Source organism: Gavia stellata, chromosome 17, assembly GCF_030936135.1.
Source record: "Gavia stellata isolate bGavSte3 chromosome 17, bGavSte3.hap2, whole genome shotgun sequence".
Lineage (NCBI taxonomy): Eukaryota > Metazoa > Chordata > Aves > Gaviiformes > Gaviidae > Gavia > Gavia stellata.
This window is the reverse complement of record NC_082610.1, coordinates 6,077,150-6,094,182: the sequence shown is the minus strand read 5'-3', so window position 1 is coordinate 6,094,182 and position 17,033 is coordinate 6,077,150. Positions and strand designations below refer to the sequence as shown.

General features: G+C 36.9%; 1 protein-coding gene across 1 annotated transcript in view; it reads right to left on the bottom strand.

Annotated features, from left to right (window-relative positions):
• Nucleotides 1-1,192: 1,192 nt before the first annotated feature.
• SLC17A6 (solute carrier family 17 member 6) overlaps nucleotides 1,193-17,033 on the bottom strand; it is a 32,437-nt gene continuing 16,596 nt past the window's right edge. Inside the window, exons 4-12 of the mRNA XM_059825828.1 lie at nucleotides 12,220-12,334; nucleotides 10,266-10,353; nucleotides 10,078-10,164; nucleotides 9,153-9,295; nucleotides 6,550-6,699; nucleotides 4,237-4,369; nucleotides 3,412-3,522; nucleotides 1,879-2,006; nucleotides 1,193-1,525 (exon numbers count right to left, since the gene is read on the bottom strand). Of these exons, the coding sequence (XP_059681811.1) occupies nucleotides 1,193-1,525; nucleotides 1,879-2,006; nucleotides 3,412-3,522; nucleotides 4,237-4,369; nucleotides 6,550-6,699; nucleotides 9,153-9,295; nucleotides 10,078-10,164; nucleotides 10,266-10,353; nucleotides 12,220-12,334 (1,288 nt within the window). The remainder of the gene's footprint in view (nucleotides 1,526-1,878; nucleotides 2,007-3,411; nucleotides 3,523-4,236; nucleotides 4,370-6,549; nucleotides 6,700-9,152; nucleotides 9,296-10,077; nucleotides 10,165-10,265; nucleotides 10,354-12,219; nucleotides 12,335-17,033) is intronic.

Here is a 17,033-nt window from a genome sequence, read left to right as displayed (position 1 = left end):
ATTATTATTAGGTTTAATCGAAAGACAAATACATTTTTTATTTCAGGGATTTCTAAAATAGCAACATTTTCTAAAATTACAGTATCTTCAATAAACTTATATCTATGTATACAACTGTGGAACGATGTGTAAAAATATGAAAGCTATTAGGGGAAGTATAAGGGTTAAATCATTCTCTGTTTCTTCTATTGGCTTCAAAATATTCTGCAAAACAAATACATCCTTTTTCATAGGGCTACGTGCTCATAGTAAGTTTCTCTTTGGAATTTTGTAAAAGACTATATCTTTTTCTAGTTATATTGGTTTTTTTCTCTCTCTCTAAAGACACCAGTACAAAGTTGGAATATACTGCAAAGAAAAGAATAATAAAACTTGTTCTTTGATAAAGGGATTTGACAGTCTGCAGGAAAAGTCAGACTTAGCATTATGTATTGTTTTTATATTAGTTGATAAATGCAGGGAAGAACATGACAATGCCTGTAATTTCACATAATTAATTTATATAATTAAGATTATGTAAAGAATAGAAATAAGAATTTGTGCCCAAACATTCAGTATAAAACTCCTAAATAATTCCTTTATTCATCACAGAGTAGCCTGCAGCATGTAATCACGATAAACATACAATATGCCCTATTTGTTCTTTAGGCTTGATACAATTACCATTAAAGGAACTGGATCAATCCTCTGTAAATGCCTAGGACTCAACCTTTCTTCTGTAAGAAAGGTCTTGTCCTAGACTAACACACAATTCCTACATTGCACTGAGTAAACGCGTGTATTTAACACAATCTCTTTCAATAGAGTGTAACAAATATATAAGTGCATTTTTAATGATCAAGTAATTTTGGCTTTCTAAAAAGAGCATTAGATGTGCCAACTTGGTTGCTTAGTTGTGCTTTAATCCTTAGTTATGAGTTTTAGCTCTTGTATACTGTAAGTATCTAATTGCCTCTATAGTTTTGACCAGTAAACCCTTAAAACTCTAATGTTTATAGAACAAATATAACCTAATGAAAGTGATGACATGTCACAACTCATACAGATTGCACTTTAATGGATTTTTTTTTACAGTAAGACCTTCCTGTTTGATATGTGTTTACATGTTTATACCACATTTTATTTCTGTGTGCAAACAATCACAATGAATTTAATCACAAACACTACAAAAGATACCCAATATTTAGGTTTGTTATGAATAATCTCCTTCCTTGTAGTTGTATGAGTCTTGTACTTCCTCTTGTACAAATTCCTCTTTTTTCTCCCAACCATTAGGCCAGCCACCGTTGACCTGGGTTGTAGCACCATAAGACTTGGTGGTACCATAATTTACATAATTCTGAGTAATGTCCCCTGTCTCTTCGGCAAGTTCATCTTCATGAATAAAGCCACATTTCTCTTCACTTGTCTGCTCAGGGTCTGCCCAGGGTTGTTTCTCTCCTGAAGCAAATATGCCATAGAATATAACACCTCCGTAATGAACTAAAGCAGCAATGAGGAAGACATACTGCCACTCTTCACGTGTCTGTAATGAAGAAATTTGCTAAATCAGAGTAGTGCATAGACTTATTTAACTCTTCTGAGCAGAAAGAGTTAAATTAGGGATCGAGGCAGTGACAGGCAACACAACTAAAAAATTTAAGTGTCCAGTTTCTAATTATTTCTTCCTTTGAAAAATCACTATTCGTTAGCCAACAAAAGCATTGACCTAGTGAACATATAGTGAAGCACGCTTCAAATTTGCAAGTTCCCGGATGCTATCCCCTAGAGGTCCCAGACTCTAATACGGATATTCTGGCAAGTTGTACTACGGAAAGGTCTTTTTCTTGAAACCAATGGTATTACACTGGAAGATTTGAAAACTGCATTGCTGATTACCTTGTTCTTTGTCATTGCTCCTACAATTATAGGGCAAACCATTCCAGACAAGGTCCCGACTCCATTAGAAATCCCCATTAAGATGCTGGCATACCTCGGGGCAATGTCTAAATGGTTGACATTGAATCCTGCAATAATAAAGGTCAGCAAATATTCATACCAAAAGCAGAGCATTACTTCAGTTCTGAAAAGTGATGCTATCACTTGACAATTTTACTATGATGTATTTGGTCTGTTTAATCGCATTTCTTTTTCTCTAAAAGGCTTATAATGGTTAAATATTCCTAGAGAGACTCTGGGTTTTCATTTTCTTTTAAAAATATGTTATAAAAGGACAACAAATGTATTTTCTTCCCAAAATTGCAGTTTTAAAAAAAATCCCAGTAGTGACTGTGGGGAATAGAGAACCCAGAAGACATTTAGGCAGGGAGAAAGTTCATATTTTCGCAGTACCATTTATGACCATTTCATGCTGCAAATAACATGTCCTTTCTTCTCCTAGCTTGTACCACTTTCCTTTCCTATTGCCCACATTTTTCTTTTTGTCACACAGGCCAGCAGAAGCGAGTTCACTTCTGTTCTTGAGTGGTAAAATGAAGGGAGTAAAGACAGTATCTCTGAATGATTTAGTAATTATTTTTATAAATATTTGTTTGTTCTCTTGCATTTCCAGTAGCTTAATCTTGTTCAAATTTATGCAATAGCTATTTAAACAATCTTAGAAAAAAGACATACTTCTCTGAAGTGACAGAACTCATTGTCCCTAAAAAAAGCACTTAAGTAAGTGAAAACAGAAACCAAATCTTTGGATACAGAAAGATAATAACAGGGGAAAGGCAGGCAGTATGATATGGATAACTGCTAGAGAAAGTGCGATACACTTTTCAAGTGGTACAAAACAGGCATGATACCTTGCAGAATACATGGGATCAAGGACAGATTTGATTAAGGAGAGTTTAGATGTTTGGCACAAAAGAAAAGAGAGCCTGTTTTAGACATAAGGAACCAGCATGGGAGAGGATACGAAGATCACAGTGGGAAAACAAGGGAAGGCCAGGTGACTTGTGCTTGGGAGAGGCAAAGGCGAAGAGCTGAATTTTAAATCACAAAAAAATTGCTAGTAATTAGGCCCCGAAGTAATAAAAAAATGCAACTCTAACAAAGTATTAACTAATATACTGTTGGAAAAAAAATAGTAAAAGGCCTATATTTAAACAAAGACATGTAAATTTAGGTATCATTGTATAAGATCAGTCCATTTGTGTTATATGTTTGATTTCGAGAAAAATATGTGGTGTACATTAGCACCCCACTGAAAAGAAAGTCTAATTTGCTGCAATGAAAATGGAAAAGATTGAAGTCTTTGAACAAAAATAATCTCATATAAAAGATGTGGTACTGATTGTACTTTCCTTTGTAATGTCATTTGGAATTCCGAGGTTTGTTTAAATTACTGCCAATGAATAAAAACCACATGAGATGTTCTATCTCTTAAGATAAAATAATTTACTAATAACAGTAATATAATCTTACCAGATATGGCAAATCCACTAAAGCCTACAGCAAGCACTAAGAATGAAATAGCCACTCCTTTACTGTGAGAATACCCCACCACCAGAAGAAGAGTTGCTTCCATACCAAAACCTGGGGAGATCATAAAGAAAACCAGGCATCAGATTTCATTCCCTCTCAAATATTGCAGGCCTTAGGATATGGTAATATTTCATAGGAAGGCAGAGGCAAAACATTGCCTCAGAGTGGAATATGATCAGGTATTTCTTTCATCCCTAAAAAACACATGTGCTATCTGAAATAATCCTCATTTTACTCTTTGTATGCTGATTTATTGTTACTTCCCATTGGTTTTAAGGTGAGAAGAAATACTTGTGATTTGGTTAGATCATCCCAGCCAACCCTGATGGGAATATACACTTAACCTGCTTATGAATTTTGCAGCCCTTATCACAGCCAGGACTCAGCTCATGTGCTTTTAACCTCTCAGGAGTCAGACATGTAATCTCAGGTAGTTGTCTGGGCTTTCTCAGTGCAGAAGGTGTTTAGATGAGGAGCTAAGATTCAGTAAGCGGCTACGGGTGGGCAAATTGCCCCCTCAAAAGCTCATCTGTTTCTTTAACAGTCTAAATGCTTTTTCAAATACTGAACATCTACATTGAAACTCGGAATAGGAACAACTGTATTTACTGTTATTTAGTAACCCCATCTGTAATACACAAAAATGCACAAAGTATTGCTTCATAGGTACATAAAACCATGCAGTTTGTTTGTTTACCATATGCAGCATACTATATGGATATTGAATCTGTACAAGAAGCTTTTTCATAAAATAGGAAGACTTACCTCCACAGTTCATTATCTTTCTCACAGTAGTGGTTGAAAGAATCTGCTTGCTTCTTAAAAAGTCTGCAATTTGTCCCCCAATAGGAACAATAATTGTCATCACTAAATGCGGCACAGCGGATAAGATACCCACCTAAAATAATCATTAGAAGCAGCAGAGTATAAACCGTAAGAAAATATTGATTCTTCATTTTCTGAAGCATTCAGCAACTAATTAATTGTGTCTCTTCAATTTCAGGCTATGTGCGTAAACTAAAAATCTTAACTTGGTTTATTAAATGAACAAAACCGGTGATCTTAAGTTGTCATTGTGTGTTATGAAGGACAGCCAGAGTTTTTAAGAACCTCTGATGCGTGACACTTTTTGATTATAGATTGTTTTCACAGTTTATATTTAAGCTAAAGGCTTCTTTTCCCTGACTTATAGCCCCTCTGCCCTTTCTTTTCTGAAAATTTATGATCAAACGTGTTGCACTAAATTGCTACATTTCTGTTGGTGATGTGTTTGGTGTAGCATTGCCCAGCAAACCTAACATGTCTAGACAGATTCCCTGTGAATCATCCTCACGGACACAACAGACATTTGCCTTTGATTTCTGACTATCCCTCAGGCTTCAAATTTCATGTGGGCAAAGGATACCTCTGAGAAACTCTGTACATAGTGAAAGATAACATACTAAATATCCATTGACAATATTCCAAATGCTATACGCACTAGCAAAGTAAGACGTAGTAATTTTGTGGTGACTGTCCCAAGACATAATAATATATTTGAAGACCATTCCTTCAAAGCAGGATAGGGTATCTGTGAGCGTGGCATGAACTGCCACCCACTATCTCCTGTCAACATAACTGCCTTGCAGATGGTTTGTTTTGCATGGCATTTTGTTCCAGTAGGGAACAAAATTATTGCGGCTGGCTGAACACGTGCTTATGCCCAAGTTTTTTTGCGTAATTCCTATCTGAACAGTGTGTCAGTCTGGCGTGATGTCTGACGTGAGTTACATCAGTGTGCAGAGCAGACAAACTCCATGAGAACAAAAAGAAACGAAGTTTTCTCTACTCCTCAATTAAAGTTGTGAAATTGTGTATTTCACTGCAGTTTACGTATGTGGTGCCTATGTTGTGACAGCTAGCTTCATGTTAATAGATGTTTCTCCCAATAAGCCAGATACTAACTATGAGGTAGCTACGGTATTGCAACTATTGCTTTGAGGTGTTCCTGACTAGATGGTAACTATTCATTTATCAGCATCCCTATCCACAGCAGGTGAAGAGTGAATTTGCTGTCATTCTTTACAAAGCTCCTCATTTCTTTGAATACACTCTAAGAAAAATCTTCTAGAACAAAATGATCAGATTAACTCTATAGGATGTGACCATTCGTATTGCATGCATAACAAATGATGTTTCAAGCATAGCAAAGCTTCTGAACAGAACTCCAGCTAAAGATGAAAGCCCATCTTTAAATGCAGGATGGCATTAGTTAATTTTGACAATACTCCATAATGTGGCACCACTTTGGAAGGTACTCACCTAATTGTCACTTACACCACAATTTAGGGTGACAATACCTCATGGAGCAATATCAAAAGAATACAGGTCTCTCAAAAGCACAAGCCCCCATCACTTTCACAAGAAGGAAATCTGTATTAGTAGAAAGCATACTCTACAGTCTGAAGGCTTGTTTGCATGTATCCATATTTATGTTACAGGTCTGATCCAAAATTCATATGAATTATGTGGAACCTTAGGTCATCCCTAGGTCTCATATTTTGCCACCATCTCCTTTGCTTCCTAAGTGAAAAAGGGGGAGCAGTTTTCACCCCATTAAAGGGGGATATAGAAAGGTGATGAATTGTACTACCCTTCCTAAAACTAGGTGGTCCTGCTTTGTAAAACGCACCTGGAAAAATGGAACCACTTCTCAATGATTTCTTTACAGCTTCGGTGGGATCCTGCATGCCCTGGGGTGTCAGGGGCAGAAGTGTAATGGGTCTCTCGATACCTTTCTAATACCATGCACGATCTGGTTTCAAGCATTTAATTGAAGGTCTTTTTGCAATACGGCCCCAGGTAGATCATCACTAAATCTCATCCTGCCTTCACCTTCCCCTATCCAATCCCTTGTCGTTGTTACTTCACTCGTATGTACTGGTCAAAGGAATAGTAACTGGGAGGGATAAGATTTAAGACTTGTAAACCCATGATAAAGATGCAGAACACTTTTCTTTCCTCCTCCTAATAAATACCACAAGTGTAGCTCTGATACTTACTTAGCTAAGATAAAAGCTTGACATTATTTTTACATACCTTGCTTATTTCAAATCCAAAGACTTCCTCAAAGTAAGCAGGCTGACTAATAAGCAGCAAGTAAAAAGTCCAGCTTCTACAGAAGTTTGCAACAATTATTGCATAGACTGGCATAGATGTAAAAAATTTTCTCCATGGAGTTTTGTATTTCTGAAACATAGAAAGGGGGATCCAGTCACCAATTTGATCATTATCACCTATCTATCTTCCCTTTTCCTATCTGTTAATTTTACTTATACTCCAAGAAGCTCATATATGCACAGCTTTATGTATCTGAATCCCAATGACTTCAATTATCATGAAGCACATGCATCCATGTTTGGATGATCAAAATTTAATTTAAGCGAGTAAAAATTACTACAAAATGCACAAGTGGAGAAACTCAGTGATATTTAGCCGTGTCACAACACTCATGTACAAGTGCCATTACCTCAATCATGTAAACATGAACATACTAGGTCCAAAATAATAATATGTCTTTAAAAGACAATGTTGCTTTATCTAAGACAACAGTCAGATTTTACACTGTAAGTACACAATTTCATCCAGATTTATTTTAAGCATGTATTTTAGCATTTAAATCTTAATCCCAGCGTTCTGAATAATTTCTTATCAAGCCTCATCTGAAACTGCTTGGTCAATATATTTTTTGTTTGTTTTATTGTAGTTTTAAAATTAATTGCATAATGAAAAAAAAGTGACAGATGGACAGAACTACAATCCTGCTGAGTCCCAGCACCTCTCCATGAGCCCAGGGTTCTGCCCATCTGTGTTGGTCCAAATACAGGATCCAGATCCAGATGAGTGTTTGAAAATCACTTCAGCAAGGTTTCAGGCTGAATTTCGCGTAGTGTTGGTTTGAATACTGGCTTTCTTCAAAGAAAAACAGCCCATAGATGGATATATGCAATATCATGTATACCTATGAAATTACGCTTAAGTGAGAGCTAAGGATTAAGTGTGACTTAATTAATGAGAAGCCAGCCAGAAAAGCTAACTTGATACTATGGGAAGAATTTCAGCCTTAATATTTTAGAAGCAACTGAACTATTGATACAAACTAATCACTTCAAAAAATGTTTGATTACAAAGCAAGAATAAAAAATAGACAGAAATTATCCAGCCCAAGCTAGAATTATATGGACATCCTTTGAAGTATCTCATTTCACGTCAGATTTTCAAAAGCACTTACAAGTATAAGAAACCATGAACACTGCTGAATGCCATTGAGTATCAACTCAGACTCTCCCTCAAGAACACCTAAAAATGTCAGCTATCAAAGAAATGACTCTGTAATATTTCCAGTTCCCTATTTAATCTGGATCAAAGCCTTTTTACTAAGAGAAAAATGGTTTATTCCCGAGTTCAATCAAGAACCAATGTTCTGACCAGTTAGAAAACATAATGAAGAGTGGTAGTGAGGGTCTATTGGGAATGGATGGTGTAAAAATTTGAGCAGATGAAGTGAGAGTTAAGAACCAAAATTTTTTTTACTTTCTTGAGTTAGTAAGCATGGTGATAGTTTCTTTAAAGCTTTTCAAGAGGTAGAGAATTAAGAAACTTATTATTTAGCATGATAGGATTATTAAGTGGCTAGAAAATTCTCTGAGTTCATAGCTGGTTTTTAAGAGTTCTTGAGAACTAATCCAGTACAGAAGTCAGTCAGATTATGAGAGGCTTGAAGCATGTTTCCAGCAAAGTTACCACCATAATGGGGAACGTTCCTGTGGGTCTCCTAGCATGCTCTGTTGAAACTTACAGGCTTTCTTGGAAATGAAACATAGACTAGTCAGGATTTGCCTTTTTTCTGATGTTCTGAGAACCTCAAGAGCCACTGAGTAGTGCTTTTCCTCCAGTTTACTTTTAGGAAGAGGAAAATCTTCCAGAAGGGATTATGTAGGAAGGAAATTAACCACTTGAACTCAAGGTACTATGAAAGTCTCAATAAAGCTGCAATTTCAAATGTAGCTGTAAGGGCTTTTTTATACTTTGGAGTAGAAAAAGAGGCATAAATTCCATAAGCGATCTGCTAGAAGAACTGGAGACCTTATTGCAGCCTTTCAGTACTTAAAGGGGACTTAGAAGAAAGATGGGGCCAAACCTTTTAGCAGGGCCTGTAGCAATAGGACAAGGGGTAATGGTTTTAAACTAAAAAGAGGATAGATTCGGACCAGATATAAGGAAGAAATTTTTTACAATGAGGGTGGTGAAACCCTGGCACAGGTTGCCCAGAGAGGCTGTGGATGCCCCATCCCTGGAAGCATTCAAAGTCAGGTTGGACGGGGCTCTGAGCAACTTGATCTGGTTGAAAATGTCCCCTGCTCATTGCAGGGGGGTTGGACTGGATGACCTTTAAAGGTCCCTCCCAACCCAAACTGTTCTATGGTTCTGTGATTCTTTTCGTGCAGAAGAAATATCCACTCAGAAATCCATCAGCAGATTTCAGATCTTCCCACCCCCCAAAAAAATCAATTGTTTGAAACATGCTTTTCTGTCTTAAAGAAGAAGGATGCTTGATTTTTTTTTTTTTGTTTGTTTCTATTTGGGTGTTTTGGGTCTTATTACTATCTCATAGGAAACAAGTGTATGAGTAATATTCTTACTTCCATTGCACCTAGGAGGTTGGCACTCTCTCCAATGCTTTCTTCTATGTATCTTCTTTCTTCATCTGTGATCGTAGGATGCTTTGCAGGACTCTCATATGAAACCAAAAGCCAAAACATGTACCAGACTATACCAAAGCTCCCTTCGGAATGGAAAGACAGACTTTAAAAAAGTGCACAATAAAGCAGCAAACAAGGAAAAAATCTGTGAATAACTATAACAAATTTAAATGGCAATTGTTGTTACTGCTCTTGTACTGAGTCATTCTAACAGAGAATCGGATCCTGCAAACAATATTTGTGCAAAATACATGCAGAGCTGGACCACAGTGAAGTTGTCTTTGGTTCTTTTACAGAATGGTTTCACTGTAAGTGAATATTCACTAATATTTTAACATCAATTTGTACAATGCAATGCAATGAAACAGCTTCTATTTCATTTCACCAGACTCTAAATGAAGTTCCATTCTGCTTTAAGCCACTGTTGTTTGATTACTGCACTAGATTTTTTATCTGCAAAATACAAGATTGCGGCATTGTTTTCGACATAGCAATGCACTTCCAGAGTAGTTTACTAAATTTCTATAAGGTTTCCCCCTAATTCACATCAATTTTATACTGCAGAATTAACTCCTTTGGGACATTTTTTCCCATGAGATTCTATAGATCTGCATAGCAGTTTGCACTTGTACTAGAAGTGATGAAGGTTTCGCCATGAACTAGCTTCTCTTCGTATTTAATAACGTTGCTTTCCTACTCTCTCCTTTAAATTCTGTTTTTTCATTGTCCTTTTCTCTAGACTGTATTTGTAGCTTTACGGACCCACTTCTCTTTTTTTTTGGCCTCTTAACAGTAGCTTTTACATTTTTCCAAAGGGTAGAGTAAGGTCATGCAACATTGGAGTGAGATGAGTAAAAGTGCATACCATACACATAGAACACAGAAGACCACCCAGTATATTGCACTAGAATTCCAGCTAAAGGCATTGCAATGACAGCTCCTGCATAGGAACCTACAAAACAAGACATGCGTGGGTGAAAAGGGAGAAAAATTCAGTCTCAAAATACTTTTATGTTACAAATGAGTGAAAGACAAAAATAGGAAGTTACTTACCACAGAAGGAAGTGGTTGCTAACCTACTTCTTTCTAATGGGGGGGCCCACTTGCTCCAAATGCCGTGGCAGGCAGGGTAGGTGACCCCCTGGGGAATGGGTGTGCCACAAGTTAGCTAATGCTGATCAGTCACTCCGTTCATTGTCTTTGCATTATTTATTTTTAAGCGCTACAAACAAGAAGCTGAGGATGCTTTGCATTTCTATAGCAAAGTCTGAGCACAGCCAGAGAAAAACTTCAATTTCTATTAAAGTTGAAATGGGTTTTGTATATCACTCCAAATCATTAAAGAAGCCTTATGAAGCAGATATAAAACATAATTATTTCCTTTGGCTCCCCCTCCACCTTCCAGGAAAGAATTGCAAAGAATTAAAAAGAAAGAATCTTAATCCACAAGTACCAGAGGCAAAGGAAGGATGAAAACATAGACCCTCTGGAGTCTTTCTAATGCTGGGCTCATTTCTCCAACCCTCAGTTTTGGTGGCCTTCTAACATTTCTTTGATCTAACATTTGAAGTATAATTTAGGAAATACAGATTACTGTTCCACTGCTCTAAAACTATAAAAGAAGATCAATAAGAGCTTAAAAATATAATGTTAAGAGAGAAGTTTTTCACTGTCTTTGCCTTTAATGAACCTTCCTGAGCACGTAAAGCAAATAATTGAATGATCTCAGTTGGTTTGATTTTAAACCAGTTACTTTTTAGGTGTGTCTTCAAAACCAGCCTTCAGCTTAATAATAGAAAAACTAAAAAAAGTAAAAATAAAAATCATTACATCCTGCAGTGTTGAAATTTTAGAAGATGTAATATGAAATGTACAGTAATGTTCCACAAAATTCCTGCCTAAGAATTATTATAATGTATGCATAGTTATATAGAGTCACTTCTCTCTTAGTGTAAAGTTTTGTTTCCTATGAAAAAAGTAGGAAATATTAATAAATTTTTGCATATGTTGAGGATATCATAAATGTTGAGATTATCAGTCTCAATATGCAAAAGGTTGTAAAATACATTCTTCTGCTTTGAAAGAAGATCCTATAACCAGTTTCATGTTCATTTCAGTCTTTTTGCCAATTTTACAAAAATATAAAGACGTTATCTTAAGTTTGTCATGATTTATTGTCAACCTTCTTCAAATGGTCCTCTTTGAGATGTTTTGCATTCACAATTCCTTCGAACAGTATCACAGAAATGAGTGGGTGTAGAATAGCTACTTTATTTTGTAATTACCCACTTGCTTCTGTTGCTCTCCTCTTTGCAGTCAAGCACACCTCTGTACCTGCAGATCGCTTTTCAGGAATGGATCCGTATTTATACACATATACTTTACGAACTTGATTGACGGTTAGCTAACTTTCAGGCACATTCTGCACCCTCTTTTGGAGTCTTTTTATGCAATAAAGTGCACAAGTTACAATCAGCTCATGCAACAGAAGCATGTAGCCCTGAGGAACACAGAACCAGTGATCACAGGCCTAAAAATCTGTCTTTCAGTAAAGAAACAAACAAACAAACAAACAAATAAATTTAGAAGGCAGGCTCAATTTTTTTTTTCTTTTAAGTTACGGAAAATGTCTCATTCATTCCAACAAGAACATGGTCAGGACCTATGACAGCAGCTTAATTCTTTATTACAGATTTAATCTGTGAGGCTGGAGAGCAAGTAACTGTTGAGAACAGCACCAGTATAAGCCCTATGCAGTACAGGATTTCAGTGAAACTTCAGTGTTAAATACGTACATCACTGGCTTCTCAGCAAGTGAAAACTTTGCTGTGTAATTTTATAGATGAAGGAAAATCAAATAGCTGTCATTCACATATTGAAATCCATTATGCTGAAAATCAGTAACAAACTGAAAGAAATTTTTATGTTCCCCCAAAAGTTACAATTGCTAGTTAAAGGCTAACAAACATCTATCACATTTACGGGTTATTTTATAATTTTTCCATACCTCTACAAGGCCCTGCAAGATCCTAACAAAGATGACACACCCATAGTGCACCCTGGCTGCAGACGGTATTAACATGTTGAGGGAGGATGTCAGCAGTATAGCAGCACCAAATACTCTGCAAAGGTGAAAAAAAAGAAGGAAAGGAAGTAACTTCAGTATTGTTCCAATTGACTTATTCCACGTATGCTCACATCCAATATAGATGTATTTAAACATATGTTCTTTGCGTAGGGAATATGCTAACTGCTGGACTGGATTAGTGTCTACTTCCATCAGGTGTAATAACCTGTCTGATAAGACCCAGACCAGACATGGACATGTACATCTATTTAGTGTAATTTCCTAAGGAAATACATCTTATGCAATCACAGGTATAGATCTTACTCTCCCTATAAATCCCCACTCTTTCGTTTAATTTTCACGTCTATTTCAACCAAATCTGATTGAATTCACCACCCTCTAGAGAAATTAGAAATTAGGGCTCCAAGTGGTTTGCTGAAACAGGTGGCCAAGTAAAAGAGAGATTCTGTATTTAATTGTAAGAAAGTGGCACCATGCGTTCACTACTTCTAAAGAAGAGATTCCGCTTCTATACATGCCAAAGCAACAGGAAGAATTTCAAACAGAGATGGGATTTTCTTAGACACAGGAGTTAATCAATCTGGAAACACATATCCATAGAAAACAGGACATCCTTTCTGCTGGTTTTTTGGAGGCTACTCATTGAATATTGCTGATTTTGACTCCATCAGCATCCTAGGAATTGCTTCAAATAAGGCACATTACAAAGTCTAATAAATGTGTGAATTGATGGATCTGTGATTCTGTGAAGTTTGGAATTCCACTGCTTTGTCTGAATTTTAATTTGATTCGATTAATATCTGCCCCTTGTAGAAGGAAGCCTTTTCTCCAGCATTATTATATCTTTTTTTTAATGTTCATCCATTCCTTTATTGTGGAAATAATCCTTCCCCCCCCCCCCATTTTCCTTTCAGTGGAACTATGCAAAGGGATGAAGCCAGTAGCAGTGACTGGCCGCTTTCTTTATACAAAACGATGTAATGCTAAGATAAATCCTGGAGATGTCTTAACATATGACATCACGGTATCTGATGTGGAACTGATTTGACAGAAACCTTTAACCTTAGCATGTGTTCTTCAGAAACTGGTACAGTGCCATAAGTTAGTGAGAAACAGACCTTGAGCTAAAGCAGCAGGAAGCAGTGATAAGTTTCAAGACGAAATTCTTCCTAAAGACATCTATGTTTCACATTCTCTATTTAGAATTACAGCCTGATACGAATCTTTAAATAGCAAACTGAGTATACTCCACTTCTATTTGACAGATATTAAAGGGCAGCAGAAAAAAAGCTTCCTGGCACGGTAAGGAAGCTTTGTTAAATAGCTCTAAATCTGGTCTCCTCATTGTGTTCCCTGTGATCCCCATCTCGTGTTAAACAAGACCTAGCTGGCTGTGCAGCACATTTCTGGCTTGCTTTGGCAGCACGTTCAATACATGTACTGGGACTGACTGGTGCATGTGTTTGTGTTGCACTGTGTGAACTATTTTGGCCTGAATTCTGTCTTTACTCTTAATTTCTTTATGTGTAAGCTTCTACTCCAAATGTACATGCAGTTCATTTCCTTACACTTTAATACCCGCCATATGTTCGCATAAACCACAATGGTGTCTTAGTTTTCATTTGCTTTTTTTATTTATTTACTAATGAGAAGAGTTTGGGACTCGTAGGAGCTTTGCTTGTGATTTTTACAAATTCTTTTAAGAAGTTAGGTGTTCCTTTTAGCAATTTTTGAAGAGCAATAGACTGCAACTCTTCTAAGGGTTTGTCCAGGAAATCTTTGTTTGCCTGTAAGCAGGAAGAAGGGACTGTTTGGTTTGTAGCCTTTCCTGTTTCTTTTCTGAGTAGATATTTAGCTAAATGCCTAATGCAGCAATATGGTTTTAAATTTGTTATGGTGCCTGGACTTGCTGGAGCAGATTCTTAGCTAGTGTGAATCAGTGCAACTCCTTCTAAATCACTATTCCTGTTAAAATCATGCTAAGATAGAATATTAAAAAATGCCATCTCTTTCTAAGGATGAGATTTGCAAGATTGTTAAGGTATGTAACTGTTTCTTCGAGGAAGTTTACTCTTGTTTTTCAATTCTGTATCTGAAATCAGCTTCTGTTTGCCACAGCTGAAAGCTGTGTTTCACAGAATTGCCTTTGTTCTCATGTTCACTAAAGAGAAGCTGTTTCCTTGAGTCTGTTCCTTCTAGAAGAGAAAGGAAAATGTAATTTAAGGAATGATCAGAGACATGCATCTTCCAAATTAAAATCTTGCCTGTATTTAGACACAAGGACCAGTGAATATTTAGTTACACTGAGGAGCAGATAATGAAATAATTCCACAATGTCACTTGTAAGTCAATTCTCTCCCAGAACTATGCTTTAACGGAGCAGCCTTCTCAAAACCAGATCAATTTTTCCCCCCAAAATCTATGGATTTAAGGGTAGAATAAATTAGAGTTAAATTATGATTCTTGTCAGAAATGGCTTTTCTATCCTTTTTCTTGAATGCATATTAAAAGCGGTACCATGAATTTAGCGCACGCCTATTTTACTGAGTCTGTTTCCTCTGTAACTCTTAGTCAAGAGCAAATACATCTTCCTACACTTGCTTTGCATCTCTCAATGCACATCCATAAATATAATCAGTATTTCTCCTTCGCGCTCTTTTGTCTTGTTACATTTATTTCACCTCCATAAATACTAAATTCTTCTTCCTAACAGAGTATTGTGATATAGTTCTGGGTTTTGTACAAACTTACGGTTCATTGTTTTAAATATGCCAGATAACTACATTTATTGTGATTTAGATCAAATAAGAATGATTTCAGCTACAATAAATCTAAATATATTTGAATGCTGCTCACATTCTAACATATTTAACTGGGAAATGGAACATTCTGGTTGTTCCTAAGGTATTTCTAAGGCATTTTACTGACGCACACTTGAAACCTCAAAATTGTCTTGTTCTTTTTTTGTGCTTACCTTTTCGTTACGTTTATTAAGCTAGTGATTTTATGATCGGTTATGCTCTTCAGTTTCATTTTTGCTTCTTAAACAATTCTCGTTTGCTCAATTTTCCTGCAATGTCAACTCCAAACATGGGTTAGAACCCATGTTTTTCTTTAAGACCCTTATGTTTCCATGGCAAACTGGCAGTATGTGGGGTTCCATAGTTGTATTTATTGCAATTAAAGATGAATTATGTTCATTCTCAGACAGACATGGTTCCCTGTTTAAAAGAAGACTTTCAGTCTGTTCAGGAGTGTTAGTTCCTATCCCACACCCCAGTGCATTTTTTATACGTGTATCCATTTGTCCTCTTGATACTCTGATATCATCTTGAATGGACGGGTGTAGCCCTTATGGGATAGACACTCTTAAAGCTGCCGTGCCCTGTTGTGCATTTCTTTTGTCATGCTTTCTATAGTGTCATGGACTCATGGAGAAAGCTTTATAACCCAAGCACAAACACCACTAGAGTTCACGTTTCTTACAGAGTCAGTCAAGTCTTGCTGCATGGTGCCCCTTGGGTTGAGCCCAGCCTAGGAATTCCATATAGCTGTGCTGTTGAATTTTCATTCAGAGGTATCCCTGAACACCCATTTCATGCTGGGCACACTCCAAACCTCACAAACCATATTTGAATGCCATGCAAAAATGAAGAGCTTTAGCAGATTGAAGGTAAAGTCTGGGAAAACTACAGTGTGCCACAGAGACAGAGCAGGAGAGGCCAATGACGTTGCCATCATTCTCAGCTCTGGCATTAGAAGGGAATTAAAATGCCCTGACTTGCCTTCAGCAGTCACTAGACTTGGGGGAAAATTCCCTTCTGACCCGAAATCAGCAACTGCATATCTATATAGAAGAAAATAGCCATATACAGAAGATGATAGATGAATAGATATTGCAGAGGAAAAAAAGGTAAATCCTGGTCCTCATAAGTGACCAGAATAATCCCTGACACAAAGAATTATGCTTTGCTTATCTATTTCTGTTTCTAGACTCGGTAGACTCAGTCCCAAAAGACAGAATCTAACATTGATCCTCAGTGTTTTACTGACATTGGCATTATATGAAGGTCACGAGCTGTGACTTAGTCCTCCTGTAATACAAGTAGTAATAATAGCAAAATCATATTTGACTAAAAGACATTTGGGATGGGAGCAGAGGAAGGAAATGACTCTGACAATTCAGGAAAAATGCTTAGAATGGAATGAGGTTGCAGGGGGAATTAATCTTTTTGGGTTTCAAGCCAATTGGCTCATTTTTCTCTTTGGGGACAAACTAAAGAGAAAGAAATGTATTTATTTTCATCTCTGGATTTCTAATCTCTGCATCTGTGCAGCCCCACTATTCTCATCTACCTTTTCCAGGCAATTCGTATTACATGAGCATTCTGTGTGGAAGTGCGTTATAGATATTGTTACTCGGCTGGAAGAAGCGCCAGCTCAAAAAGTGAGCGGAGAACAGTGGGAGAACAGATGCATGCCAAATGCTGAATGCCAGATAGGTGACATATTTGGTTACACATATGACATCTGAAAGTAAGGGATCCTGGTTGGAAGCATCCTTTTACCCCAATGAGTGGGAGTGAAAATTGCTACAATGACTCCATGAAGCTAAAGCCTCTTTCGTACGTGAATGGGGAGGAGTCAATTCCTCAGCTGTCTGGATCCCCTGTATTTCTATTTATGTCATTTTTAAATATAATTGACAAATTCCACAATTATCTATGTCTCTG